Source organism: Lytechinus variegatus, chromosome 4 (genome assembly GCF_018143015.1).
Source record: "Lytechinus variegatus isolate NC3 chromosome 4, Lvar_3.0, whole genome shotgun sequence".
In the NCBI taxonomy this organism is placed as follows: domain Eukaryota; kingdom Metazoa; phylum Echinodermata; class Echinoidea; order Temnopleuroida; family Toxopneustidae; genus Lytechinus; species Lytechinus variegatus.
Window position 1 is genome coordinate 25,837,210 of NC_054743.1, and position 27,791 is coordinate 25,865,000.

Below are 27,791 nucleotides of genomic sequence, written 5' to 3' on the forward strand. Positions count from 1 at the left end.
TACCTTGCATGCGTCCGTATTGGCTATAACGCCGCTGTCACGTGATCATGGCGAGAGGCGCCGCGTACTCTATGCATCGTGTATCAATTCATTATTGTTGGTGTCGGGCGGAGAGTGCTGACGAGTTACTTCTCCCATTGACACTACTCTCCTAATGCTGTCTCTTGCCTGATCTGAATATTTTCTGTGCTCTAGCTTGGATATTATACGCCTATTATTGCTTTGAATTTTCCTCTTCCCTTTTTTCTCCTGCAACAGATTGAAGTGAAATCCACATAGATGACGTTGTGCTAGCTGGAAATCAATTTTTGTGAGTACTTTTAATTGAGTATATTTTTCGTGTTTTTGACGATATGTTTAATCATGAACTGGCGAGGGAGGCGTGGATGTGGCGCCCAAGACATGAGAACTGATTTTCACATAGATTTTGTAACCTGATATATATTTTGTACTGTATTTTTCAACATCATCATCCTCAACGGATTTTCTCAATACCAGGTAGATTATCTTTTACATACCAGATAGGAGACATTGAAATTATGAGGCATTTTCTATTTTCATAATCCTGGTTTTCTGAATAGCGCGTTTCGAAAATTTTCCGAAATGTGCGCCTATTATATGAAAAGCGGCGACTTTGTCTCAAAATACTGATATCGACCTATCTGTGTAATCTAAAAAGCAGAAATAACCGAGTTTTAAATGGGTTATCATTTTTCATGAATGTGATTGTCGCCATCGAAAAAAGGAATGTACTTTTTATTATCACCACCTTCTTCTTCCTATTCTTCTTCTTCGTTTCTTTCTCTTTTTTCTCCTCCTCCTTTATTTTTTTCTTTTTTCTTTCTTCTTGTTCTTCCTTTTCTTCTTCTTTTTCTTTCTTTCTTTCTATCTTTTTTTTTCTTTCTTTCTTTCCTTCTTTCTTTCTTTCTTTCTTTCTTCCTCTTCTTTTCCCCCCCTTCTTCTTCTTCTACTTTTACTTCGTCCTACAGCTGCTGCTTTTTACTACTCGCTCTGTCTCTCCATGTATTATCAATACTGAGTCGTCATGTACAAGCATATAAATCTAGTTTTTATTCTGATGTGCATATGTCTCGCCATGTCTGACCTTTTCATTAATGTTAGAAAGCCCTCATTTTCAATGAATAGAAGAAGAGCATTTGTAAATCCAATTCGTCAGATTATTTGCAACGAAATTTAAAGTAGAGACCTGAATCTACAAAAAAAAAACATTGCGGCAGAGTTTTGCTGACCCCCAGACACGTATCCGATGTCACCCAGGGACTGAATACAAACAAGTAAAGCAGACAAGATCACGCAGATTATCGACAACATCTGAGGTTAGGAAACGAGATTATGGTGATCTACAAACTCTCGACCCCGATCGGCTTTTGTTCAGTATAAAATCTAACTAATAAAATGCATCTTTACCATCGTTGCTTTGCTATAATGGAGAGGTTATAACGTTTGAAAATTTAATGGGAGTACGCCTTCTCACTCAATATTTAATCAGATAGGGATCAGGTTACTCAAGTTTACCAAATACGTTTGTCGTTAGGATGTCCTGTATCAATGTACTCTAATAATAATATAGCTTGCCCAGGATATTACCAACGCTAGTTTTCATGTTTCATGTTATGGACATATTGTTGAGGAGGTATGATAAGCAAGACCAAAATGTAAAAGTTTAGAAAAACCTATAAAGGTTTGAATTGAGTATTCTCGGGGTTTTGTTTTGGCAATAAGAAACATGGTTTTATATAACTTTGAATTCTACATCATGAAGACATTTATCATTCCATTGTCTATGTTGTCCTTTAATATGCGTTTTACCTAGCTTTAGCGTTGTCATGTCATTTTAAGTGATGTTTTTCTTCCTCTAACATTTTCTCAATAAACACGATGATTATTACGATAAACCTTACATAATCACATAGGTACACCCTAATACATATACACACAAGAACACACACACACACACACCTTCATATCCCCACCCACTAACGCGAGCATGCCCTTTTACACTTAAAATGATACAGCAAGCAAACTTATGCACTAAAAATGCATACATATATGGCGTTCTTTTCACCTATACACAAGCAAGTACACCACACCCTAACACACACTCTTTCACACACACCCACGCCAATGTCACACATATCCCACCCTCTCATCAAACAACCCACACGTGTCTCCATTTCTCTAAAAATATCTTTATTTCTGCCTACAACGACGAAGACATCTACACTACTACTAACTACTACCACTACTATAGTAGTGGTACTACTACTACTACCACCACCACCACTACCACCATCACCACCACTATTACCACTATCTACTACTCTTGCTAATGCCTCAACAACTACAACTACTGCTACTACTATACTGCTACTGTACTATCAATACTACCTACTAATACTATTCCTACTACTGCAACATCATCAACAACAACTACTACACTGTTGGAAAATCTATCCTTAAAATAAAAAAGTTCCAGCAGCAGAGTCTCGAGAACACCTGTAATCTTACCAGATTGCGAAATCTTACATTATATCATGTGAAATTACAGGAAATTGGTATTTGGTGTATAGAACCTTACAAATTTCATTAAATAAAACACCCTATTCCCCTTTTTAAACAGACCTGTTCTCTTAAATTGCAGACAAATTCCTGTTTTATGAATTTACAGAATGATTCTGTTATTGCTTTCTGCAATTTTTTTTTCAGTAAAACAGAAACAGTGAACTTCTACAACAACTACTCCTACTACTACTACTACTTCTATTCTTTTGCTACTATACTACTGCTACTTTTGTTCTAGGCCCTTTTCTACTATTTATAAACTGAAGGCCTACTTTCTTTTACGACTTATTTTACCAAGTAGCAGAAGCCAGACAATCCTTTTATCAGATTAAGATATTACCATGATGGTGTGGAGAAAAAATTCTTACCCTATGCACATTTTTTTTATTTAAAGGTCAAGTCCACCCCACAAAAATGTTGATTTAAATAATCAAACTAGCAAAATGCTGGAAATTTCATAAAAATCGGATGTAAAATAAGAAAGTTACGACATTTTAAAGTTTTTCTTATTGTTCACAAAACAGTGATATGCAACTGAAATAAGATAGTCCACGATGTCCCTCACTCACTATTTCTTTTGTTTTTTATTGTTTGAATAATCAATATTTCATTTTTTTACAGATTTGACAATAAGGACCAATTTGACTGAATCATATAGTATTAAACAATGCATATTCCAAATGTTCAGGAAGGAATTAATGGTTGTTTAACTTGACAATTAGGATAAAAATAGGAAATTCCCTATTTTATATAATGAAATACAAAAGAAATAGTAAGTGGATGACGTCATCAGTTTTCTCATTTGCATACCCACCAGGATGTGCATATAACAGTTTTGTGAAATTAAGCAAAATTGTAAAATGTCATAACTTTCTTATTTTTCATCTGATTTTGATGAAATTTTCAGTGTTGTGCTTGTTGGATTTTCCTCTTTTTATCCAAATCAGTTTCTTGTTGGGGTGGACTTGTCCTTTAATAGGATAATACCTGCTTTTCCTTATCAAGTAAGAAAAAAAACGTATATTGCAGTCTTTAGCTTAATCCTCGCCCTCGACACGATTTGTCCGATCAGATTAGCCTTTTTTTTCAAAAAACCTTACTTATCCATCAAGTATCTTTTAATATTCTTTTACGTACAACTCCCACTGATAACCTTTGGTTTAATCACTTAGCACGTACTGATCGGTTTTCCACTGAACTTAATTAAACCTGACCGGATGAACTTGGATTTGATCTATTACAGCGGGATTACACCACGCTATTACATGACTAGAACATTATTAGATTTTTACCATCCTCCTTTCTCCATCTCTCGGTACTATGCTTCTTACATGAATGTCCTTTCGTTTATTTTCTTTCTTTATCGGTATTTTTGTATTGGAATGGTAATTTATAGGTTCTTAGTTTTCCGTCTGACTTGAAAATTGTTCTTTTTCGGGTATAAGTTCCTTGTCATTTTATATTTATTCTGTTTTCCTTTCGCAGCATCCCCCATCCCTCTCTCTCTCTCTCTCTATCTTTGTTTGTTTCTTTCTTGTTTCTGTTGACACTCCTTCACTCCATATTTCTGTCGGTGTACTTTCGTACCTTTTCATATTCCATCTACGCCTCCTACTCAAAATCCTCGCCTCCAACTCTTTCAGTCTTTCTTTACCCCCTCGATCGTCTGTCTCCTCCTCCCCTCAGTCCATCTACCTCGCAGAAAAGTGCCCATCTCACAAACTCAATCAAACCCGCCCCAGTGGACGCTACTTTCACACTTCAATGCAGATCATTTCCCGCGCATAATTTGTGGTCCACACCTCGCGGTGCGCTCCGTGGCGTTGCCTCGATCGCCTCGCAGCGCAGACGACACATGACTATCGCGATTATGCAGGAGCTAACCACTTAGTTATGACTCAATAGCGATTAATCGAACGCCCGTGACAGCAGACTTTAGGTGTTTCACACCATAGTTTACCTCGTAAAAACTCCCTGTGGTGCTTATATACCTACAAAAAAATACGGTGCACCCTAACCATCATCAGTATAACAAAGTTAAAACTTTGGTAAAATCTGTGTTGTAAGTTGCATCGGATATGATTGTAACATTCTACTCTGAGTGTAGTGACCGTGATAAACTTAGACATTATTTTGTAAATTCTTTTTGAAAACACAAATTTCAAAATTGGAGAAATGCCCTCTTTTGGTAAAGGTAAAGCCCCTCCTAAAAGGGGAAATTTTGTGAAATATACTGCATCTAACAAGCAGAATTACAAGAATATATAGTGGCCATTCGATCTTTTATTTCTGCAATATTTCGTGAAAAATCGAAGAAAAAAATAGATATCTAGCGCCCTCTATCGGTGATGTCTTTATTTGTCTTTAAAATAGTAGCTAACAAAGGGATTTTATTTCTCAGCGAGTTTCCGACAAAGATTATGTCCTGTTATGCAAACCCCACTCCATTTTGGGGAAGAAGTTTTGTGCCAGGAAGACAAAAATACGCAGATATTTTATTCTTAATTCTAACTAGATTTTCATATATACATCTTATCATAGTTTGTTGATATTCTCAGCAAATCAGCGAAGAGGTATCTCACTGACGTAATTTTTTGAGAGCGGGAATTATGTGGAACCATAGATGGCATTAATTGCATCTACATGGGAATTGGACAACCTGGGCTCCGTAACACAAAGGTTTGCGATGGATTGCAAATATGAAAGAACCGCACTGATTGGTTCCTGGTCAGTATTTTAAACCAAATGCGCGTGTAACATTGATATTGATTGGTCAGTTCATTTAGCGATTGATCGCTAATCTTTGTGTTACGGAGCCCAGGATACGGTTTTGGCGGTGCGTGTGGCTGTAGCAGAATGCTCCTCCTAGACTTAAATATGGGATGGTGGAATCTTTTTGTTATTCTGTCATAGAAATAGTTTCACCAAAAATATCTTACTATGGATTCAATTTCCTCAAGAGATACATTGACCAGGCACGTAGGATATCTCTGTTTCCGGACGAGTTTTAAAGCCGCTGGCGTCTGTCACTTCTAATAGTACAACCCCGCGGCCTAAACTACTATTGAATTCACCAGCTCATAAACCATCATGTCATGTTTCCATCAGTATATGCCCACTCGAATAATAACAAATTATTTTGAGGTATTAGTTTTTAAGCTAAAAACAATTCAGCAACTGCGCTTTGATTTATTCTGATGCACTACGATCTATTACGTTTTTATGAAACTCGTAGACACCCTGGATTCTCCAGGAGTGGCACTGGTTTTTTTAATGTCTTATACATTATATGAATGTTCAATTTCAGGTGTTCTGGCTTGAAAGTAAGTGAAAGGAGCAATCAAGAATCCACGGAAACATGCAAGGTTATTACATGAAAAATTCAAATTGTGATGAAAATGAGCAGTTAATGCTAGATGCTCCCGAACCCTTGTCAAACGTGATTTGAATGGAAATCGATTATTTGATTTGTATTCTCCTTGACGGCAGCAAATACGGGGAGATATCACTTTATCTATGAGTATTTCATAACGGTATCCATATTGCATGATCTGGGGTGCGTATAGATGTTACATGGTGAAATGTAATTTCATGTTCATTGAGTAAATCAATTTATTGTTGCCAATTCTTGGAACAGCATATACGAAACCTTCCGGAAAATTGACAGTGAGGGATATGATTGTCCTGCAAAATGGAGCTTACAGGTTTGTACAGATATCATGGTTTCACAAAGCAAAAGAAATATTATTGATGCTAAAGTGGTGTACGATTGAATTTTTATAATAAATTAAGATTTCATACACACTGAACAGGTATTCCCGTCACTCGCTTCGCCCTCTCGTACATCAACATGATTACAGAAGCAAATAACTTGACCGCAATAACATATTAATTTTAGGTGTATCGGGTCACGATCGGCAGTTTATTTACTAGATTCGCTCCCCCACGATCCGTCTTTCCCTTCTCCTAATTTGCATAATAAACAAGTGCCCCCCCCCCCGTTTTGGTCTTGGACCAAGACTGTCCGTGTCCTTCATCCTTCTAGTGTTACTTTTACATTTCATTTTATCCAGTAGTTTCCCCTCCATCTCCCACCCTATTCATTTTTCTATCTGATATAAGGTTCAGCTGGTGGAGGCCGCCGAAAATTTACCCCAAACGTTGAATAATTGTATCGTATTATATTTTTCAACAACAAATTTTTTTTCATATTTCATTCCCTGGCTAATTTATCTTTTGCACTCATGATATATTACAAATCAATTATTTGCTCTGTGAACATTATTTTGTTTAATTTGGTTTGCTGGCTTCGCTCGCTTGGAAGTTTCCAAAATAGTACTCAATCTGCAAGTTTTAGTTTATATGAAACGCAAAAGAAGGTGTTGGGAAAACGATATCATCAGCTTGCTCAGTTGTATATTCATGATGAAAAACTATTAAATTTTAAAACTTTGTTTAAGTATGTGTTTTATTGGTTTTGCAATATACATAATCACAATATTCACATGTCATTGGTAAGTAACAAGAAGAACATATATTTCGATAAAAAGAAAGAAAAATAAAATGTACAACTTAAAAATTACACAATGTCGTTATTTGTCCACCCGATTATGATATAATTGTCTTTACTTTGTTTGGTTCACTTCAATCTCACCATGTAAAGAATTTAGTTAGGAGAAACAAATTAAAGGATTTATTTTATATAATTACCTTTGTTTCTCGAACCTCCTTACTGAAAGGAATGGTATTCCATTCAAACCAAAAATATTGAGGAAAAATGAAAGAAGTGGGCGAGAGGAAGTGATGGATAAACTCGAGAGTGAAAAAAATAATAATTTTCAGCATTGCATTTCAAGGATATTCAAAATATACATGAATGGGATTGTTATACTTGTTCCATTTCCCCTCCACTTCGATAGCTCTTTCTCTGTGCTTAAAAGCTGCGTGGGAGTCAAGTTATTTTCCTATATGAACCAAAATGAAATACTTTCTAGCGATATAGCAATGACCTATAACGGTTGTACGACGATTTCTAACTAATTCATGATTCCATATTCAGCTTTTTATACGTGGTCGGGTCTGTTGATTAATTGCCGAGCAACAACTAGCGAGAACGATTGATGTGGATTTTCAAAGTTGTGGTTGGAATCTAAAAATAACTAAGAACAAAATCCAAAAATAAAACATACCACCAAAGGAAGTGTTGGTGCACAGATATATAGGGGTTCAAATTTGAACCCTGTAGTGGTTCGTATAATAGCAGCACCCCCACAGGTTGCTAGTGAGTGCAATTATTGTGCACCTGTAAGCAGGTAAGGATGTATTTAGCTATATTGAGCACCCTATAGAGTACAGAGACGAACCTTGTGACCAATTTGAACCTTTCTAACGTCCAGCATTATGCACCTTAAAAGATGAAAGTTACACCTTTAAGCATTTAAAAGAGCATCTATTAGTGCAAATAATAATGAAAGGTGCATTATTGTACCCTTTTCCACTTAATGTAAAAAATTACAATCCAAAAGAATGATACAAGTGTTTCATTTCATGGTCCCAATATTATTTAAGATTATTTTCTAAATGATTTACTTTAAAAAAATGAACCGGGGCCCTAATTGCTGAGAAATTAGCAAGATAAGCATATCATTCTTACCATCATGTTACACTTTTTTCAACAATAATACACGTTTTTACATGTTGTTTTCTGTGCCATCTCTCTGTTGTGAAATAGGATTCATTCTTTCACAGTTGTGCAACTTACTCGAACGAGATCTAAGGTGATAATAGTGGTAAAAAATAACCCTGATTTTACAGATATTATCATGAAATCATAGGTTGGTGGAACTAGAATCGCAATTTGGGGTCAGGCAGGTCCGTATACTATAAACCAATCCATAAACTGCAAGAAGACTGGATTAAAATATGTTAATGTATCAGATGCATTGCTATGCTTAATAATGATATCACTAACTATATAATTGAGGATGCACGAACAAGGCAAATCTTAAATCACAAACACAATACGCCTTTTATCCACGTGATAGCGTGGAATATCTTTTATGTCCTTTACATAATACGCCAGAGGGACATGCGGGATGTTTGCATTTATTAGCAGCCCTTGAAGCTGGCACTCGTGTCACTCAAGTTTCTACTATTTATTTATGGCATTTGTGGACTGGAGATTAAATCCTCAAGCTCGGTGTGAACTTGAAAATGTCACACTGCTTTCGGCAGTCTGCAGCATTAACGGAGCAAGTGAGTGAAAAGGGCCATGTTTCATAAAACGTGTTTTATTACCAAATTTGCAATAACAGTTAAAAGCTACTGAAATCATTCATTGCGATTTGCTGATAGTAAACATGCTATAGAAATTATGCCTTTATCGCGATATATCATAAAACAGGACTCAGAATATAAAAGTAAAATCGATCTCTACCTAGTCAAGTACTAGACAAGTCTAGACAACGGCGATCTTTGTATTGGTGGAGTTATTCCAGTCACCAATTTTGACCAAAAGAAGTTTTAATATTTTACTGTACTTAAAAATAACACTCATGATTTTAGCTTATCTTGACCTTACTTGTTCGATGAAAAACTAATATGGGTTCAGAATGTGAGAGTGGGACCTTGGGGACCCACGACAGTGAAAAGGAAAATAAATTTAAAAAAATAAAAATAAAAGAGGCAAACGATGACATATGAAGTTATTGATTGAGTTCACGACAGTGAAAAGGAAAACAAAATAAAAGAGGCAAACGATGACATATGAAGTTATTGATTGAGTTCTCTGTCGAATTCTCTCACAAAATAATATATTAATGAAGACTTTGTTGCTTTTTTCGCTTACTTCGCTCATTCGGAAATGGTGACATCTATTCGGGCATTTTTAGGGATAATTTCTTTTGCTATTTTTAGACGTCTATTTTCTTCTATTCCAAAAAATTTATCATTCCAGTTTGTTAAAATTGGCTAAATCTGAAGGTGTGAAATGGGTTTGAATCTCAATTTCGGATCTCTTCAAGATCCTTTAACTATTGACTGGTCACACACTTAAGATTTTCTTCTGACGCCTTTCCATTTTAAGTATGATCACGGTCATGATTATAATATCATTCTGACGTACTTTATCGCTTTTTTAAGCACACAAAGAACAAAAAAAAAACGCTACTGTAGGTTAGAGTGGAAAATTTTGGAATGCCTCCAAAACCGTGATCACTGGTTTAGCTTTACATAGCGTAATAATCCACAAATTTTCAGGGGCCCAGACCTAATGAATGGGGTCAAAAGCGAGCGACGGAAGCGAAGCATAATTTTTACGTTTTTATAACAAATATATATATATATTTTATAGATTGTGACATAATATTCAGAGCACATAAAGTATAATGTTTTCCTTCCTTTTTCCCCCTTTTTCTTCCTTTTTTAGTTGTTGGGGTCCATGGTGCCCCCATCTGCATGCCAAAGTTACACACCGTAGTATCTTTCGCCTCTTTGACTTTAATAATTTTTCTGTCATAGAATTAATCCTAAACTCTTTTAAGAAGTACAGTCTGTACAACATTTTCTTGATCAGTAATTTCCCAGACATTTGCAACATACTTGTTTCTCCATTGATGGAGGGGTAACGCATGGATATTTGGGCTGGGCAAGTCGTGTGAACGAAGAGAGGGTGGATTTAACCGTGAGGTGGTGGGCCATAGAGAGAGAAAGGAAAGTGTTAGTATTTGTTGATAATTTTATGATTTCGTTCATTTCTATATTATCTATATCCAGCTTTAGGTTTATTGGATTTTTTTTCTTCATTAATCCCGAAATTCAAGACAAATCTGAAATATCAAAGATTTCCGTCATTCTTTGGTTTAAGGAAGTTATGGAAATATTTATATCGAGAAGAATGACATTTATCAGTAACGTATGCCACTCCTCTACTTGTTCATCCATGTAATATCCCCTCCCTCCTCTCTCTCTTTCTGTCTCTTTCATTCTTCCTCTCAAAGGCCAAGTAAGATATTGCGGCATGAAGACACATCACGTTTTGCTGTTCGTGACAATTCTTCACCAAGAACAAGCGCCTATAATGAAATCAGTTTTAATAGGTCGTTCTCTAATTGCTAACGTAACCAAAGGGATAATGGTTAAAAATACTCCAATCGTGTCAGTGTGGTCCAACAGCAGACGGTCGACGGATAGAACTCAGACCAGGAATACGTTCTCCTGTATACCATTCCTGAGCAGTTCCTTTCATCCGCCTCATTACCATGGCAACAGGTAAAGGCCGTTCTCATCAATCCCTATATATCATTCGTTACTCCAAGCAATTAGAAAGGTTATGACGTCATAGCGCTTAAGGCAAATAGTCCAGTGAACCTCACGTCATCATAACATGTTAAATTCCGGTTAACTGACATTTTAGGTTATGCCAAAATAGATTTCATGTTTGTTTGTTTTTTGTTCACCCCCCCCCCCCAGAGTCTAAGAGGAAATAAAAAGAAAAATGTGGTACTATCTCTAATTGCAGTGCAATCAACAGCAAGCAACATAGTTTCCAGTGTCAAACACAACATGGCCGCTATTTCACAGCCGGGTATTATACTGGTTCATACTCAGTCTAGCTAATTAATTGTCAATCATGTCATTCATCGTATTCATATCTTTGATGAATAGATACATGAAATGTGATATGTTCCTAGCTGCTGCACATTATCAACTCCGGCTTGCCCTGATCCAACATTCAAGTAAATGCTTTCTACCGGTTACCCATTTACCACACCTTGGTGGAGAATGGCAAATGTACATAGACAGACGTTTAAGGACGCAAGATGTGCAGTGAGATTTGAACCTCAGACCTTGTGGTTCAAAGTCCGAAGATTCATCCACTGATCGATCACAGCAATTCCATAGTATTCTTTCTATATAATCTGACAGTCTACCTTCCTTGTTTCATTAATGTAAGTAGTGCTGCGTATAACTCTTTTTTTTAATCACTACAGAATTTCTAAAAATTAGACTTGAAGTATCCGTCATCCTTTAATTTTAATCTGTAGCTAATGAAAAGAAAGTCCGAATTTAAAATCGGTCACTTCGCTCTATCACCAGCCCTGTATGGTGCTTTTTATGGTATTAATGGTATTTTTGCTCTTTAGTATGAAATATGTACACATTTCAAGTCCCCCCCAAAAAAAAAAATCAGGTTCCATCGGACCCATCATATTGACCAGTCATGGGCTCTGACTCTCTCTATTTGAAATGGTGATCTTGTTTATCTTGACTAGTCCATTGAGTGATTTTTGTGACGTCACAATCGCAAGCCTCTCAATCGACCCATGTCTATCAGTCAAGGTTGGATCACTCGCTTTCTCTCATTTTCCCCGAAATATGCAATCAAGCATAGGCCGTGATTTCTTGAGGGGTTTTTTATGGAGGTGACCCTCTTCCATAGGCTACGAGTGGAATATCAAGAGAGAATACACCCCCTCCATCTCCCTCCCCCTCCATCTCCCCTCCTCTCCGGCGTGATCGCCGGCAACATCACGCCCTGGAGCAGCGAATGGAGTTGAGGCATTATAGCAGCTTTACTTGCAGCCTTTTCTTTGCCTTAAAACGTAATGTTACTAATTCGAATGCATGTATAACCAGATGACTGAAATCACAATTAGCACTTACTCTAAACAATTAATGCTCTTAACCACCAGTAAATTAATAACTGAAGGTTGGCTTTCAGCATGTTCAGGTATTCAATAATTTATTCATTTTTAGAAACAATGTTTATGATTTTTTTTTCCTGTATCGATACTACTCCTTTACAACTGTACACTCATTTTTTTTAATCATTGATTCGCATTTATAGTGCGAAGGTCATTATTTTAAATTAATGAAATCAAAATGACTTTGCAGGGTGATTGGAGGGTCTCAATCCTATGTCTTGAATATGCTTATGCGCAGGGCCCTTGGAACAATTTTAACAGGGGGTAATGGCTTGTCAAGCAAAAAAATAAAATAAAACAAAAGTAACGGAACACAAATAAATCTGATTTTGGTTATTTAGAGCATACCTACCCCCAGCGCCCCCACTTCCCATGGCCATGTACCAAACGAACATTGAACCAAATGAAGTATGTTTTGGTGAATGTTCATGCAGAGGTCATTGTACAATCCGCCAGTCTCATAAATCATGTGACTGTACATATCCAAAAGTACTATTACCGCATAACATGAATTAATGCTTCGTTTAACCTTTTAAGATGTTGCGCATAGTTGTCAAGACTAGATGTACAAAATAATAATCCTTCTTAAAACATGTAACTGAACGAGCTGTATTTAGTCTTTGCTTTTTCCTTCACTCTCTTTTTCTAATTTTGTTTTCCCTCCATGAGAAATCCACGTATACAAGCTTTGCTTGAGTTGGAATTTGTCGTTTCATAATTTACATGTATATTACCTTTCCTTGAAAATTGATTTTGTCAAACAGAGAAGTATCTTAATTGTTGATTTAAAATATTGTGTTTAAAACGGAAGAAGGGACATAGCTCGCGTTACGTTGGAAATAAAACCGTAACTGGATATTCTTAACCGACAGAATAAGTCGCCATGATTGTGCGTTGTTCTTAATGCAGCAGACAATCAATGATTATACCCTTCATGTCACTGTGAATGCCGGGGGGCGGGGTATTATAATCCTATTTGCAAAGTTTGCATAACTCACAACTGACTGGCATATGAAGCGCTGAAATGGCGGCCAATATTGAGTCTATGGAAAAAGTATTTTTTTTAAAGAAATCATTACCCTATCATTTTTATATTCTATCCTGGTGGGTGTTTCATAAAGCTGTTCGTAAGTTAAGAGCGACTTTAAGAACGACTGGTGACCTTTGTTATGTGCCAAACCATCGCCAATGATTATACTATTCACCACAAGAAAGGATCACCAGTCGTTCTTAAAGTCGCTCTTAACTTACGAACAGCTTTATGAAACGGCCCCCAGGATACATAGAATGCTCAATATAACTGAAGCTGCAACGATTATCATGCATGAGCCAAATGATCACAACATACAACTTTAATTGTAATTATTACTCGGCCCCTTCTTGCATTTCCAGTTGTTCTTTTGGCATATTTGGAGTTTGCGCTGTCATATTTTATCCGATTTCCAATACAGGTGAGTTTCAGTGGATGAAAAACCTCAGCTTTACAATTCATTCAGAATGCATTTTTGTTTAATCTCATGCATAAGTACTAGTATTCCATTTGCTGAATATTCCAAAGAAAACGAAATATACAATATGCTACTAAGATTTGACCAATGGACATTATATTACATTGTCGTAATGATTAGACTATAATTACAAATCCCCAGTTTGGCATTCCCGGATGTGTACGAGCCGCCAATTCAAAATTAATCAATATTCCATCTGCAACCACGAATTTATGAAGAATTGGGAGTAGGCAATGTTAGAAACAAATCGAAACCCGAGGGTAAAATTAGAATATAAATATTGACGAACTCTAATCACTATTGAGGACACGTAAAGTGGCACCAATCATAACAGGAACGTGTTTTGAATGAAGAAGTCAAAATGTGAGTCTCGGATTTTTTTTTTTGGAGCGGTATGAGTGGAGAGATGAACTTTGTGGATTTGAATGAAATCGCTCAAGGAGACGGAAGATGAGCAAATGGCTTAAGATCAGACAGAAGATGAGCATTGTGATTACATTCGTCCCAGAACTTTGCGGGAAAAAATAATAATGATTGTCTATCTTGTTCGAGTCACTGTGATAATCAGATCATATACCAGTAATTGTTCTTCGCCTTATTCATTTACTCCCCAAAATGTCTAGCCCACTTTATGTACTTAAAATTTTCAACTTAGAATTTACACTGGAAGGAAGCACACCCTCCAGAAATTTTAGACCTAACCCTTAAAGAATTGCTTTCATGTTATTTTATCCTAATATCTATTATATCGAATTCTTGATTTTGATTGACTGCTAAGGTCTGTTATAGCTATCATAGTGGTAATATTGTTATTGTACATTTATATTGCGCATTTTCTATATGTATACTCAACTGCGCATTACAATAAGTTATTACTAATATATTACCCCGGCTATAGCCTTGCTGCCTATACAGGCGCTCTGGCCTACGAGGAATTTCTTCCTGCCGGGTACCCATTCACCTTACCTGGGTTGAGTGCAGCACAATGTGGGTAAATTTCCTGCTGAAGGAAAACACGCCATGGCTGAGAATCGAACCCACGTCTCTCTGATTGAAAGACGAGAGTCATAACCACTAGACCACGACGCCCCCACATCTGTACGATTTCCATATAATGTTCATAATTTTGTAGTTATTTTTCGTATGTTTTATGCTCCCAAATTGTGTTTGTTTTATTTTACTTTCTTTAATGCTCCCTGTATCTGATGAAAAGCCGCTATATAAATGAAGTGTTTTATAATTATTATTATTATTATACAGGGCATTTACGAAACAAGCCCAAGTTCACTTCCTTCTCGATCGCTTTGCTTTCTCGCTTGCATTGCACGTCGAATCTCACATTATTGACCTGTGCGCTGCGTTCACATATTTCTTTTGTCACAAATGTCAATGAAACCTGGTTAACCAGGTTTCATTTAGACAAAAGTTTTCGCAACGCCATATTTTGTACAGTTTTCCTAATTTAATTCCCAGCCGGGTCACGAAAAAAATAATGGTTCGCAACGATATCAAATTTGCCTAGTTCTTCTTGTTTCATTGCCGTATATGCCTATTCCTAAATCGTAATCTTTGATTTTATGTAATTTACCAGTGGTACACACAACATTCGTGGCAACGTTGTGAGTGACTTCGCACGATTGGCTAAAGAATTGCGTTAAGACTTGATTATCGCGAGAAAATTGTAATAAATTTTGTTTGATTAGTTTCGGGGCATTCGAGTACTTTATAATTTGTTCCCGTCTCCCGTGAATCCTATTTGAATTATAATCATTGATTTAGTTTATGGCTCTCTACTTTTAACTCACCATGCCCATCACAGTTTTATGATATCATTCAGGTTTCTTGTGTTTTTGTTCGATTTTTATTCAATCATACGCATGGTATAAATGAACATTATTTTGTTCACAAGTCGTACATGTACCGGTCATAATGCTTTTATTGTGTCGCATGTTATATACATAGGTACATCAAATCATTCGAAATAATTTGTGTGCGTGAAAACAATGTTGTTGTCTTTTTTACCTCACTTTGCGACGTTTAGAAATTTGATGAAGTTGAAAACTCGCTCATGCTTAAGATATTTCGCTTAAAGCCTGACAATTGATGATAAAGACATGACCTAAATTCAAAGCTGCGTAAAACTGGATATATCTTGCACTTTCTCGGAGCTTCTCTTAAACCGCATTCGAAAGGTGAAACTCCTTTATTCCATTCACAGCCGTTGGTCACCGGACTGTAAACTCTTCTGTATGTCACGTTTACATTGGTCGGGGAATGCGCTTTTGTTATGTATACTGCTCAAAATTATTCGCCAAAGAAAAAAAATCTGTTTAAGGTTTGTATTCATTTTGCTATTAAGCTTGAACGAGAAAAAAAATGTATTCGATAGAAAAAAATCTGTTTAAGGTTTGTATTCATTTTGCTATTAAGCTTGAACGAGAAAAAAAATGTATTCGATTTAATCATCTATTTTCCATTTAAAAAATCATATCAATCGTTTTTTTTATTTAGGGAATGTGTCTCTTTATCGTATTACTCTAATTATTTGTAACTTGGCCGACACGCATTTTTTTATCTGAGGTTGTACCGTAAACAGAAGAAAGCGCGTTGTGTTCCAAATCGTCGATTTTTGCCACATTTTACTGTTATCACAACTGATTTAAAAAAACACTTCCATGGTATATTTTACCCATGTTATCTGTTTAATGGGCTCTTTTCATTGTACCATTACTACCTCACTCCTCCCCCTCCCCCCCCCCCCCCATCTCTCCCTCTCCCCTCTCTCTCTCCGTATTATTTACTAAGTATGATATGTATTCATTCCTTGTCATTACCTCCTGTTTTCAAAGATCATCTCTCTCCCTTTCTCTTTCTCTTTCTCTCTCTCTCTCTTTTCACTTCATCTTCCACCGCGCTCCATTCTTCCGAAGCTATCTTCCAAGCAGGGGTAACCCAATACACCTCTCAGCGGACGGTATCCCCGTATTTTCACGTCCTCGTTCACCTCAAACTTTTTATACTTATCCCCAGATCTTTTCAGATTTTCAGACAGCTCATCTTCTCTTTCATCTTACCAATTGCCTATATCTGTTAGAATTCCCTAGGCATTACCGTCCCTTATTTGCATGATACCTGCACTCCCCGGTCAATTCCCCCGCGCCAGACTAGCAATTTACGCTGTTTCCGCGGTCTTCGTTCCTCTTATCGTTAATAATCGCATATTCTCCTTTTTCCCCGTTGATGTAGTACTTTGTTTCCCGGTTCGCAATGTTAATTTAAAGCAGCATAAAGATAGATAATGCACCCACCTAACTCGGAGATACCGCACATCACCATGATCAAACTGAATACATCTGCATTATCGGCCGAGTTATTTCCATCTAATGTTTCGATAATGTAGTTCGGTTTCTCGGGTCGTTTAGTGGACATTGGTTTAAGTTCACTCATTGTTGGTCGATAGTCAACCCAAGTCATTTTTTATGCCGGGGACGTCTTTGATCAACGTCCAGCCTACAAAACAGAGGGCACTTATTCATCCATCCTCTGAATGAAAAACACGGGGAAAAACAATTAAACATTAATTAATAAATTACAAAATAAATTAATCAATAAAAATTAATTAAAACAATTAATTAGTTGAAAATATACTTGTGAGCTTTTTTGTGTCTATGTGAGGTAAAGGGATTGTTGTGTGGAATTATAGTCACGTCATATTATTGCATTTATTGTTTGCTTCAAATCAATTCAAATAATACTTTACCCATAATACAGACATAAATCAAAAAGTGCTTTTGCAATGATCATAAACAGTAAAATTTGAAAGAATCCTTTAACGTGCTGTATGATAGCTTAATTAACCGGAAATTGAGAGTGATAATTCCCTCGCCTAAATATTTGACGAATATACACGCATAGCTAATTTGCATGTTGTTATCAAATTGAGACTGAAATTTAAAAATAAATTTCGATGTCTAACAATGACAATTGAGCGTCGGTCTGGAATACTTAGCTTGGAGCCGTGGAGCCGTAAGAAGACAACCAATACTTATTTGTCTACTTGAATTACAAAATGAAGTTCGGCAAATGAGTCATAACAATATTTGATTCTTCGAATTCTGTCTGAGATTTTCTTCAACTTTTGTTCATGCGTCACGACATAGCTTAAGCCCTAAAATACATTTTTTATTTGTGTGCTTTTATTGTTGTTTTTGGCCATTTGATTTGTCTCGATAATGTTCTTTTACACTTCCGCAATTCAGGCTATAGAGATTTTTTTGGTTGTTTTTTCTATATTTTTTAGTTTCTTAGTAATTGTCATTTTATTTCTAAGTTTTTTATCTAACAAGCAAGTTATAGGGAAATTAGATCCTCTTTACTGTTTATGAATTCGTCTTAAGTGGTCCATACTTGATACACAAGAATACGACGAAGTCTGCCTCTTCGCTTTCTTCGTTTCACTCTCATCTGCGTTGAGAAAAGATTTGTATCAGGGTATTTTTCGATTGCGATTAATACCAAGTGCAGACACACGGAGTGCATGTCTGTACAATATGCCATGCATCACTATCATATACAACAAAATATGTGGTGTACCCAAGGGCGGAAATCTCTCCCCAAAGGTAGGGGGGCATTCGACCGAATTAAATTTGAAAAGCAAAATATGCAAAAAAAGTTATCCCCCAAAGAGTAAGGTAATCTCGACCAAAATATGTTTTATTTCGATTTTGAATGATGTATACTTTCCATTGGTAGGGGGGCGCGTCCCCCCTTCCCACTGTGTTACTTTATTTTACTTTAACACTCTATATGTTAAAATGACCTCTTGGGTGTAATTTTAACACCTAAGGGTTTGTTCCTTGAGGTACAGCAACTGGTATCGGATTTAACACCCATTTATTATTGTAAATGCATTGTATTAACTATTGATGAACAATAATGAACAATGAAAGTTCACCGAAGTCAATTTTGTTTACAATCAAGGTTCGTGACTTTATAATCTCCTGAAAGTCTTCGTTATTTATTCAAATATGTTCGGGTCATTGAAGACGAAAATATCTTTACATGGGTTGAATTCCAATTTCTACCTAACGCCATTCAATTCTGCCAAGCGTAGAAAAGAGAATTTGAAAAAGGACACAGGTTGGCTGTTTGCATGCATGATTACGTAAATTGACTCATAAGGTGACATGTAAGCCAATATAATGTTGCAAAATTGACGCCGTTATTATTCCAAAGCCCTTTTTTCAGTGATTATCACAAAGTTTCAAGCTTGTCAAAGAAAGAGTCTTGACTTGTATAGTATATTATGGGACAATCCAGTTTATTTCCACTTTTGCATTGAATTCAAGAGTTTTGTTTTCTTCTCTACTATACTCCGATAAATATCGACTTACTTAACTAGAGCATATTTCCAGTTTCTCGTAAAAATGAATAAGTTAGCTCAATAAAATGTTTTATAATCTTTAGGGCGGGATTATAAAGCGCAAGCAATATTTGAATTCAGTCTCCTAATATAATCTTGGAGACAGAAATACTGTCTTTTATCTAATAAAAAGAAGTTTTCTCGTTATCTCTAAGTATAATTCTACTCTGAATGGCGGAGACGGTAATGACATTTAAAGCCGGCGGATTTGATCTAAAGTCCAGACATCATCAGAAAAGATTTAAATGTGAATAATTTGTCAATTAGGGGAGGAAATCTATGTAGTCACATGTACCGATTAAAAGTAATGCCAATTCAATCAGATTTAACGTGTGGGTTGTTCTAAGTTTATTAATGCAGTATTTATATTTTTTATTCCGCAATAGTAAAAACTCTCAAAGCAACTTCTTATTCGATAACAGAAGAATTATTTATTTGTTGTTGTCCTGGTAAAGATGATATTCATTATGATTATTTTTACATGACATTTGCTTATTCAATATTTGTTTTTTCTGTTCCACAGAACGGAGACCGTAGAAAGACCACTGAAAGACTTAAAATTTGTGAAGTCTTACAGCGGTCTTCAAGGTCACTGAAATTTGTCATCTCTATGGAATGGCTCAGAAAGACCCCTCTGAGAACTTTGAAAGGCTGATGGACATTTCTTGTCTTGCTGGTAGAGATCTTTCAATGGTCTTTCAGAGATCTTTCCATGGACTTTGCCTAGTCTTTCAGTGATTTTTGAATGATCTCTCATGAGCATGATGAGTCTTACAGTAATCTCCGCAAAAATCTTGAGAGACTGCCGAAAGAACATTGAAAGACTTTGAAGACTTCAGAAAGTTCATCGAAAGACCACTGAAAGACTGCTGAAAGTCCACTGTAAGACCATTTCCTGTCAGATCGTTGTAAGACTGTTTTGAACCTTTTCAAAAAGTTTTGGAGCCCATGAAGACCACGAACATCACGAAGACCAATGAAAGATTGGTCAGGACACGTGCAAGACCTCAAAGACCATTGTAGGTTCATTGAAAACCTCTGAACGATCAACCAGAATTCATGGTCTTTCAAAGGTCTTTCAGTGGTCTTGATCTCTATGGAATGGGGGTTTTAGGTAAAGATTTATCCAGTTTGTTTAGAGTTTGTACAAGTATGATGGACAGTCTTCCTCTTCATCATCATTTTCTTCTTCTTATTATTATTATTATTATTCAGCTTCTTTTTCTTCTTCTTCTCCTCCTCCTCCTTCTTCTTTTATTTTCTATTTTCTCTTCTACTTCTTTTACTCCTCCTTATTTTCTCATTCTGCTTCATCTAATGTTTCTCTTCTCATTTTTTTTCATCTCAACCACAGTACCTCATAATGAAGGTTATTTGTGCCCTGGTTTCCCTGTTGCTCTTCGCGGGCGGAGGGTACACCGCCCCATCAGGGGCTCCTGACCAAGGTCAACCGGAAACGGAAGTGCTCCCTGTCGATGACACTGAAGGTATGCATTTTTGCTTGGTGATATTCAACACGATATGTCATTGTTGTTCTGAGAGAATTAGAAGAATTCTACAGATTAAATTAAAGTCCCATTAAGAACCGCTCCTGTAAAGGCGATTGGCGTCAGCATGGAGGATTATCGGGGGGGGGGGGGACAACAGATGTCATCCCCCAAAAGAAAAAAAAAGGGATAAACACAATAATCTGCATATATTTGATGTGTTCATTTTTGGTTTCGTACTTATTTTCCGTTGTTTCCAATCTACACTATGTCGTTTCGACATTTCCCTCCTTTCACTTAATAATATTGGCTTGAATTGCTTTAAAAGCAGTCAAATGTGAAAAGGAGGATGACGATAAAATATTGTATGTCTGTTTGGTGGGCAATAGCTATCTAAAAAGCCGAGAAATTCTTTTGTAACTGGTCACTATAAATTGGCGTTATCAAATGGATAAACTAACTGTTCGGTGTTTTTTTAGAATCACTTAGCACCGCCAATGTAATTTGGCAAAGATAGTACATTGCCTCGTGTATAAGTAATGTGAGCAAATCGAATGTTGCCACTGGGAATCACAATGCAGTGACAAAGTAAATTTTACACATTTGTGGAAATAAAAATAGATTCTCAAGTTCAAATTGATACTGTTGTTTAACCATAATACTATGGAGCATTTAGCTCCATGCTGATAATATATAACGAAGCAAAATAATCTATTTTCGGTTTATATTTAGCTTTCCATACACACAATAAATCTGATTTTGTTGGATAATATCTACCAAAGGGCTTGATTGTTTAAATCCATACCGCCGATATTGCTTTTATTCTTCGGATAAAATGTAGCTGGTTATTAAATGTTTCATAAAGTTCTTCATAAAAAAGGTTACGAACGACTTTCCGAGCAATAAAGATCTATGGTCATGATGATGTAGGCCAAGAATTTCTGCTGAGGTTTTGTCAAAGTTGGACTATATTTCAAATTCGTTTCAAATCATACATGCTCCGCACTATTAAATTGAATAGTTAGTTTTACTCACATAAAATGTTCATCAATAAGATTTGCATATTTCAATTTATGTAGCCCCAACTTTTTCCCCAAATCGTTCGACGTATACACGTTTCATCATGAATTGGCGCAATTGTAAACATTTCATCCGAGCAATGTCATTAGAGTATTGATCGAAGCAACTCGTTTTTTTTTCAATACTCAACAACAATGTCGATTCATTTGTCTGAAAAGAAGGGTAAAAACCTTCAAGCTATTTTCTTACCCGACTGCTAGAATATGACGAACATTATTAGTCGCTTTCACTTATGTTTTTTTTTTGTAATTACTTCCAAATTTGCAGATAAAGGCCAACAGCCTTTATCCAACTTGCCCAAGCCAGGGGATGGGAAACTGATACCTGAATTCGCATCAGAAGAACCTTTGGCAGACAAGATTGACGGGAATGAAGAAGGAGACGATAATAAAGAACTGGAAGATATATCATACGTTTCTGCAAACGATGAAGATGACATCTCTGAATACTCAATGTCCTATCCGTCGTGGTTGCCTGATGGGTTTTTCACAAGTATCAACGACGTAGACGCCGAACAGACCGAGGAAGCTATCCTGGATGGGATCGAAGCTGCGCTTGTCAATGAGAAAATTGAGCCGCTATACAGATCGATATCACGTCTGAAGTCGCTTCTGCATCAGCTGCGGGAGAAGGCCAGTCAGGACCTGGAGTCGGCGTCCGGGGAGGAGAGTTTTTATTCATCTTCAGGGGAATCCTACGATGATTCAGCCACGCAGGGCGACGACGACTTAGACATGATGGCCGGGAACGGATATGGTGCTGTTTCAGATGATAGACAACGCTTCCCCGGTCAGGTAATCCAAGGTAACCAAGAAGTGCCAAAGAACGGCTCAAAGGCAATACCGAAGAACAATGCCATTGAGTCAGCAATGAACAACGTTCCTGAAACATACAGGAAGGCAAATCACATAAAGCCTGGTCGACGTTTCAAGAGAGACTTAGGTTGGGGACGCCGGGGCAAACCAAGGTATAACAACTTGGCAGTTGCTGATGCAGATGATGACAGCATATCGTCTGCGTTTGCAGATGAAAGCGTTGATGGTGACTCTGCGCTAGAGTCATCATGGATGAGTTCTTCCGATGCAGGGGACTCCGTTCTTGAGCTCAACGATATTGGGAGGAAACCGCTGAACTTTCAACAAAGAATAGAAATTAAACCAAGAGAGGAAACAAACTGGAGAAAGGTCTTTCTTAATCTGCGCGGTCGTCTTGGAGCGCCTATACAAAGGCTGGACAGAAGGAGAAGAAATAAAGAGGATCTGAAAACATTCCTCAACAGCATGCCAACTTTGGAAGGTCTCCGGAAACGCACATGTAAGTGAATGACAGCATTGACTGTCACCAAATACTGGTTGATTGATGTGGCAGAGAGAATCCCCAATATGTGTGGTCGAATTTTTTGTCAGTATAGTCCTGATGATTAATCCTTTGATGATCTAAAAATATCAACAGAATTTAAGTTGAGCTCAAATTTATATTCGGCACAATGCCTTTGACAGAATGGTTGCCCAATTCTTTGCCTCTACTAGATCGCAGTTATCATGATTCCAGCGTCAGTAATATCATTTAATTGACTACTTATTTATTTGTTTCTTCATGTTTCATTAATTGTAATAACAAGCAGATGAAAGAAGTCTGGTTCAGTAAGATGAAACAACAGTTCACTTTAAAAGACTTCTTGATTAGATCAAATTTAAATTATTGAATTCAAGGGGTTTTTTAATTCCTAGTTCAGCTATTTTTTTTCAGCATCTTGTATGCGTCGTGGTGGCGAACATTCTCGACAGAGGTATATATTTCATAAACGTACACACATGAGCTAGACAATATGGCCACATCTGGGCCAAAGCCGTGTAAACATCTTAATAGTGTATATTTCACTCTGCAAATGAAAAAAAAACGCATTTTTTTCATTATAATTGCATTCTGATTGCATTTCATTTGTATTCACCAGTAATTCCCGATGAAGATGAGGACGAGGAGTATGAAATACCAGACCCGGGACCGTTCTACCCCGAGCCGCTGAATCTTCCACCACCAGACAACGTTATCCGCCCAGAGCTACCACCTGATGATACGTTGCCATGGGAACTGCCTCCTGATTTCGACGAGGACAACGCCTTGCTGGAAGAGCAGACGAATGGCCTTGATATGATCAACCATTATAATAAACGATATCGGTATCTTAGGGTAAGTTCTGCTGATTAGCGCCACAATCTCCAATGACACCAACTTAAAATCGTCATGTGATCTGTCATTCGAATTTTATTTCGGTTTAGGGTCGGTTTGCCATTGTGTTTGTAGCACGAAAGTCAGTCACTCGAAAAGATTTAGACAATAGAACGAACCGATCGCTAGCGATGATATATATTTTCAAATTTCCGGACAAGATTGTTTGGTATTTCTTAATAGAATAAAACATTTTCGTTAGCGAGATCTAACAACACTTTTGCGATAGTTATTTAAATTCGTTATATTTTGGACAGGCATTGCGTTCGATGTCTAGGCTCAATCGTTTTGATACAGATTAGTTCTTGTTTTGAGTATGTACTGCTTGTGATAAAAGTCACTGTTCTCCGACACTTCACACTAAATCTTAACATTTCCTGTCACTTCCAAGACAATTGTTTAGGAAAATTTTGCGTAATTTTGAAAAAAATATATATATAATATCTTCAATTGATAAAATAGTCCAAGTTTTTCAAAGCAAATATTGATAATTAGTACCGTAGCCGATATCTAAAGACGTTTCGTATAATCTTTCAGCGTTGTTTTTTTCACCACAGGATGTTGAGCGTTCCATCATGGATGAATCCCTAGAAGACTTGGCCCTACAGCTAGCCGGAAGGCAGCCATCGAGGTCTAACGCTCTTAGGGTTCGGAGAGTAATGCAGATTCCACCACCGCCTCCATACGGAAGAAAGGTGGTGAAATCACTCTACAGGAAGAAAGCATATGGCTATCCTTTCATGGCAGACGAGTTCGCTGATGAGTTGATTCCCAACTCATGGGAGTCCGGTGGAGAGGATTTCAGTCAACCCTACAATGCCTTCAACCCGCAGGACCTGGACGAACCACATTCGTGGGGAGAGTACCTCCAGTTTGGTCGTATCGAAGGTCCTGATGAAGCCTCGGATATGGTATCCCGGCTGATGTCCGCAATCAAGACCAAGGAAGCCAAAGATACCATCCTCGAACATCTATTGCACATCAGGGACGCGTCTCCAGAACTCCAGAGAGAAATTCTCCTCCAGGCATTGATGGCTGAAGCTGATCCAGTGGATGGCGGACCCAACAACGCCGTTGGCTATGACAACCAGCAGTTCGATTCGGATGAGAACACGCAGTGGGGTAACTTCAAATCCAACGAGGAAGCCGACGACGATGGCGAAAATGCAATATCCGACGACCAGACTGAAGGCGAAGGAAGCCATGACACTAAACAAAACGACGCAGTAGGAAACACCGTGGAAGTGGGTGGCTGGGACAGTTCTTTATCTGGAGAGGATAAAGGGACGAACGAAGCCGAATATTTTTCAGATGCTTCCGAATCAGACGCCTCAGTTCCCGACTGGGAGGATATCCCAGACGAACTCCAATCAAACGTAAGTGGTAAGGACCTGCATTGAAGACATCATCCTTTGTGAATACGTAAATAGCCTATCAAGAATGAATTAACCTCGTACCGTTACCAGTTACTGCATGCTACAGTCATACACAACAACAAAATTGATTCCAAACCAACCGATGATATGGGTGATAAGTCTCAATATTGATAATAAGAAGAATAATGATAATAATAATAGTTACTATTATTTACCCAGGGTAATTGCTATCCGTTGTAAGCTGCTTTCCAGCGAGCCATGCCTAACATAATGTTATTATTACCCTTCTATATTCTCATACGTCAAGCGCCTGACAAGAAGGTCACAGTTTCAAAGTTTTTTATATGACTCGGCCAGAGATCGAACCCACGACCTTCCGTTCGTGAGGCGGGCGCTCTACCACTGAGCCACCATGCCCATCTTTCGAAATAATAGCTTTGATCGGTCTGGAGTTGATTTTGTTGTTGTGACTTTAGCATAAGCCAGAGTAAGTAGCCAAAATGGTTATGTATCTGTCACCTTTAAATCACATAGAGCGACATCTACGTTCATTACCCATGTTTTTCTATTCGCTTTTGTTTTTGTTTTTTCAAAACCAGAGACACTGTCCAATAAGTAGCAAAGATTTATTTTACTTTTCCTGATTTAATTTCACTAATTCATTCCCAATTTTGATTAATTTCTTATCATTTTCATTCATGTTTAATGATCTTCAGCAGATTTCAGCCTTCATTAATTTTTCTCAATACCAAAATGAACCTACTGGCAGCCGCTGTAATGCAATCATGGTACTGGATAATATTTGGTGGATTATGATAGCTCAACGGTATATTATCATGTCTTTTTATTTCTTCCGTCGGGAATGATTTACTCGTATCCTTCTTATCTTTTTTCTTCTTATTTTCTTTACTTTCTGTACAGATTCCTCAACTCTTTGAAGAGATGAAACAACAAATTTTGATCCAAAAACTTGCCGAATTTTTACAACGTACCGCTAGCAGTGAAAACCGAAGAATATAACTTCACTCTTCTTTCAAATATTGATTACTAGTTATTTTTATTTCAAGTTTTATCAGAAATTATCCCGATAGATTTTGATTCAGACGCAAGGGTCTTAAAACAGACATAACCGATATCAACACAATAGGGGTTCGTGAATCGATTGATAATTATATTAACATTTACATTGATTCATCTGATTTAAGAGAAATATTCTAAGACTACCATCAGTAGTAAACAATATAAAAAATAAAGCAAATTAAGATTATCAATGGTCGCAAACTAGCAATCATGGTTTATCTATGAAAAACTAAAACTAAAAATTTTACTTCTGTTTTTCACGTTGATGGTGTAAACAATTTTGAATTAATTGAAAAGGAAATAATAGATCATTTCTGTTTTCATCTTAAATGACTGTCTGATTGTGGGCCATCGGGCGTTGTCTTTATTAATTACAAAAGTTGTATATTCATGATATCTGATGAAGGGGGCCGGGGGGAGGAGACTGATTTACCTTCTATCGATGAGCGACGAATGCTAACGAACTTGCGACTTTTAGATTCACCAACGAGTGTTGCAAACCCTCACGAATGTTTGCTCGCAGTATCAAAATTTATGTTCGAACTGTTTCAAAACAGAAAATAAATATGTTAGCACACCTTAGCTTTGACACACATCTAAAATAATTGTCGATCTGATACAGAAGCCATGTGGTGAATTGGTCGCTAGTATTGGCGAATAAAACAGAACTTTAGTGACACGGTCTTAAAACCGTTTGCCCGGGCAAAGGCTTACGACTGGTTTGCAAACGGTCGCAACTGTTTGAGGAAAAAATAAATATATTTTCTCGCAGCCTTTTACGAAGATTTTACAACCTATTTTATGAACCCTGGCGGAATCTCAAATTCGCTACGTTCGCATTCGCAAACATTCGCCGGTCAGTGAGATACCCCTTTAATCACAATATTATTCATTCTTTGAGCGAAAACAAGATCTGTATTATAGTCTTCATGAAAGTAAAATATTTTATTTCGTCATCATTCCAAGAGGGCGCATCTGCAAAGTATAATTAAAAACGACAGTCTTAAATTATTGATTCTTCTTTGGACTCACCTCACTGGCATGATTGGTATTCCCTCAAGAACATTTTCAGATTATCCTCTATAGGACACCTTTGTGATCTTTGCTACCTAATCTACCAGTGCCATTTTAAAATGGCTATCCAAGGGTCCGGTGCAGAAAGAGCTGCGTTTAACCCCAAGTCAAAAGATCAATCGCAAGTCCCAAATGCGCGCTGTTGATTGGTTGAAAATCAAGCTGCGCGTGATTTTTAGAGCTGCGTTTAATTGCATCTCTTTCTGCGACGGGCCCCAGGGCGGTTTATCCAAGTTTGAAATGGATGA

The 27,791-nt window shown here is 37.1% G+C and overlaps 1 protein-coding gene across 1 annotated transcript; it reads left to right on the plus strand.

The window, feature by feature from the left end:
- Positions 1–66: 66 nt before the first annotated feature.
- Positions 67–27,791, plus strand: LOC121413694. The gene is made up of 6 exons (XM_041606619.1): positions 67–310; positions 20,572–20,704; positions 22,052–23,098; positions 23,739–23,974; positions 24,571–25,389; positions 26,311–27,791. The coding sequence occupies exons 2-6, from the start codon at positions 20,581–20,583 to the stop codon at positions 26,407–26,409; spliced, it is 2,325 nt and encodes a 774-aa protein (XP_041462553.1). The 5' UTR covers positions 67–310; positions 20,572–20,580; the 3' UTR covers positions 26,410–27,791.

Coding starts and splice junctions, on each gene's coding strand:
- LOC121413694 (XM_041606619.1), top strand. CDS start 20,581: ATGAAGGTTATTTGTGCCCTGGTTTCCCTGTTGCTCTTCGCGGGCGGA. Junction 23,975..24,570: donor AACGATATCGGTATCTTAGG/GTAAGTTCTGCT, acceptor TTTTCACCACAG/GATGTTGAGCGTTCCATCAT. Junction 25,390..26,310: donor CAGACGAACTCCAATCAAAC/GTAAGTGGTAAG, acceptor CTTTCTGTACAG/ATTCCTCAACTCTTTGAAGA.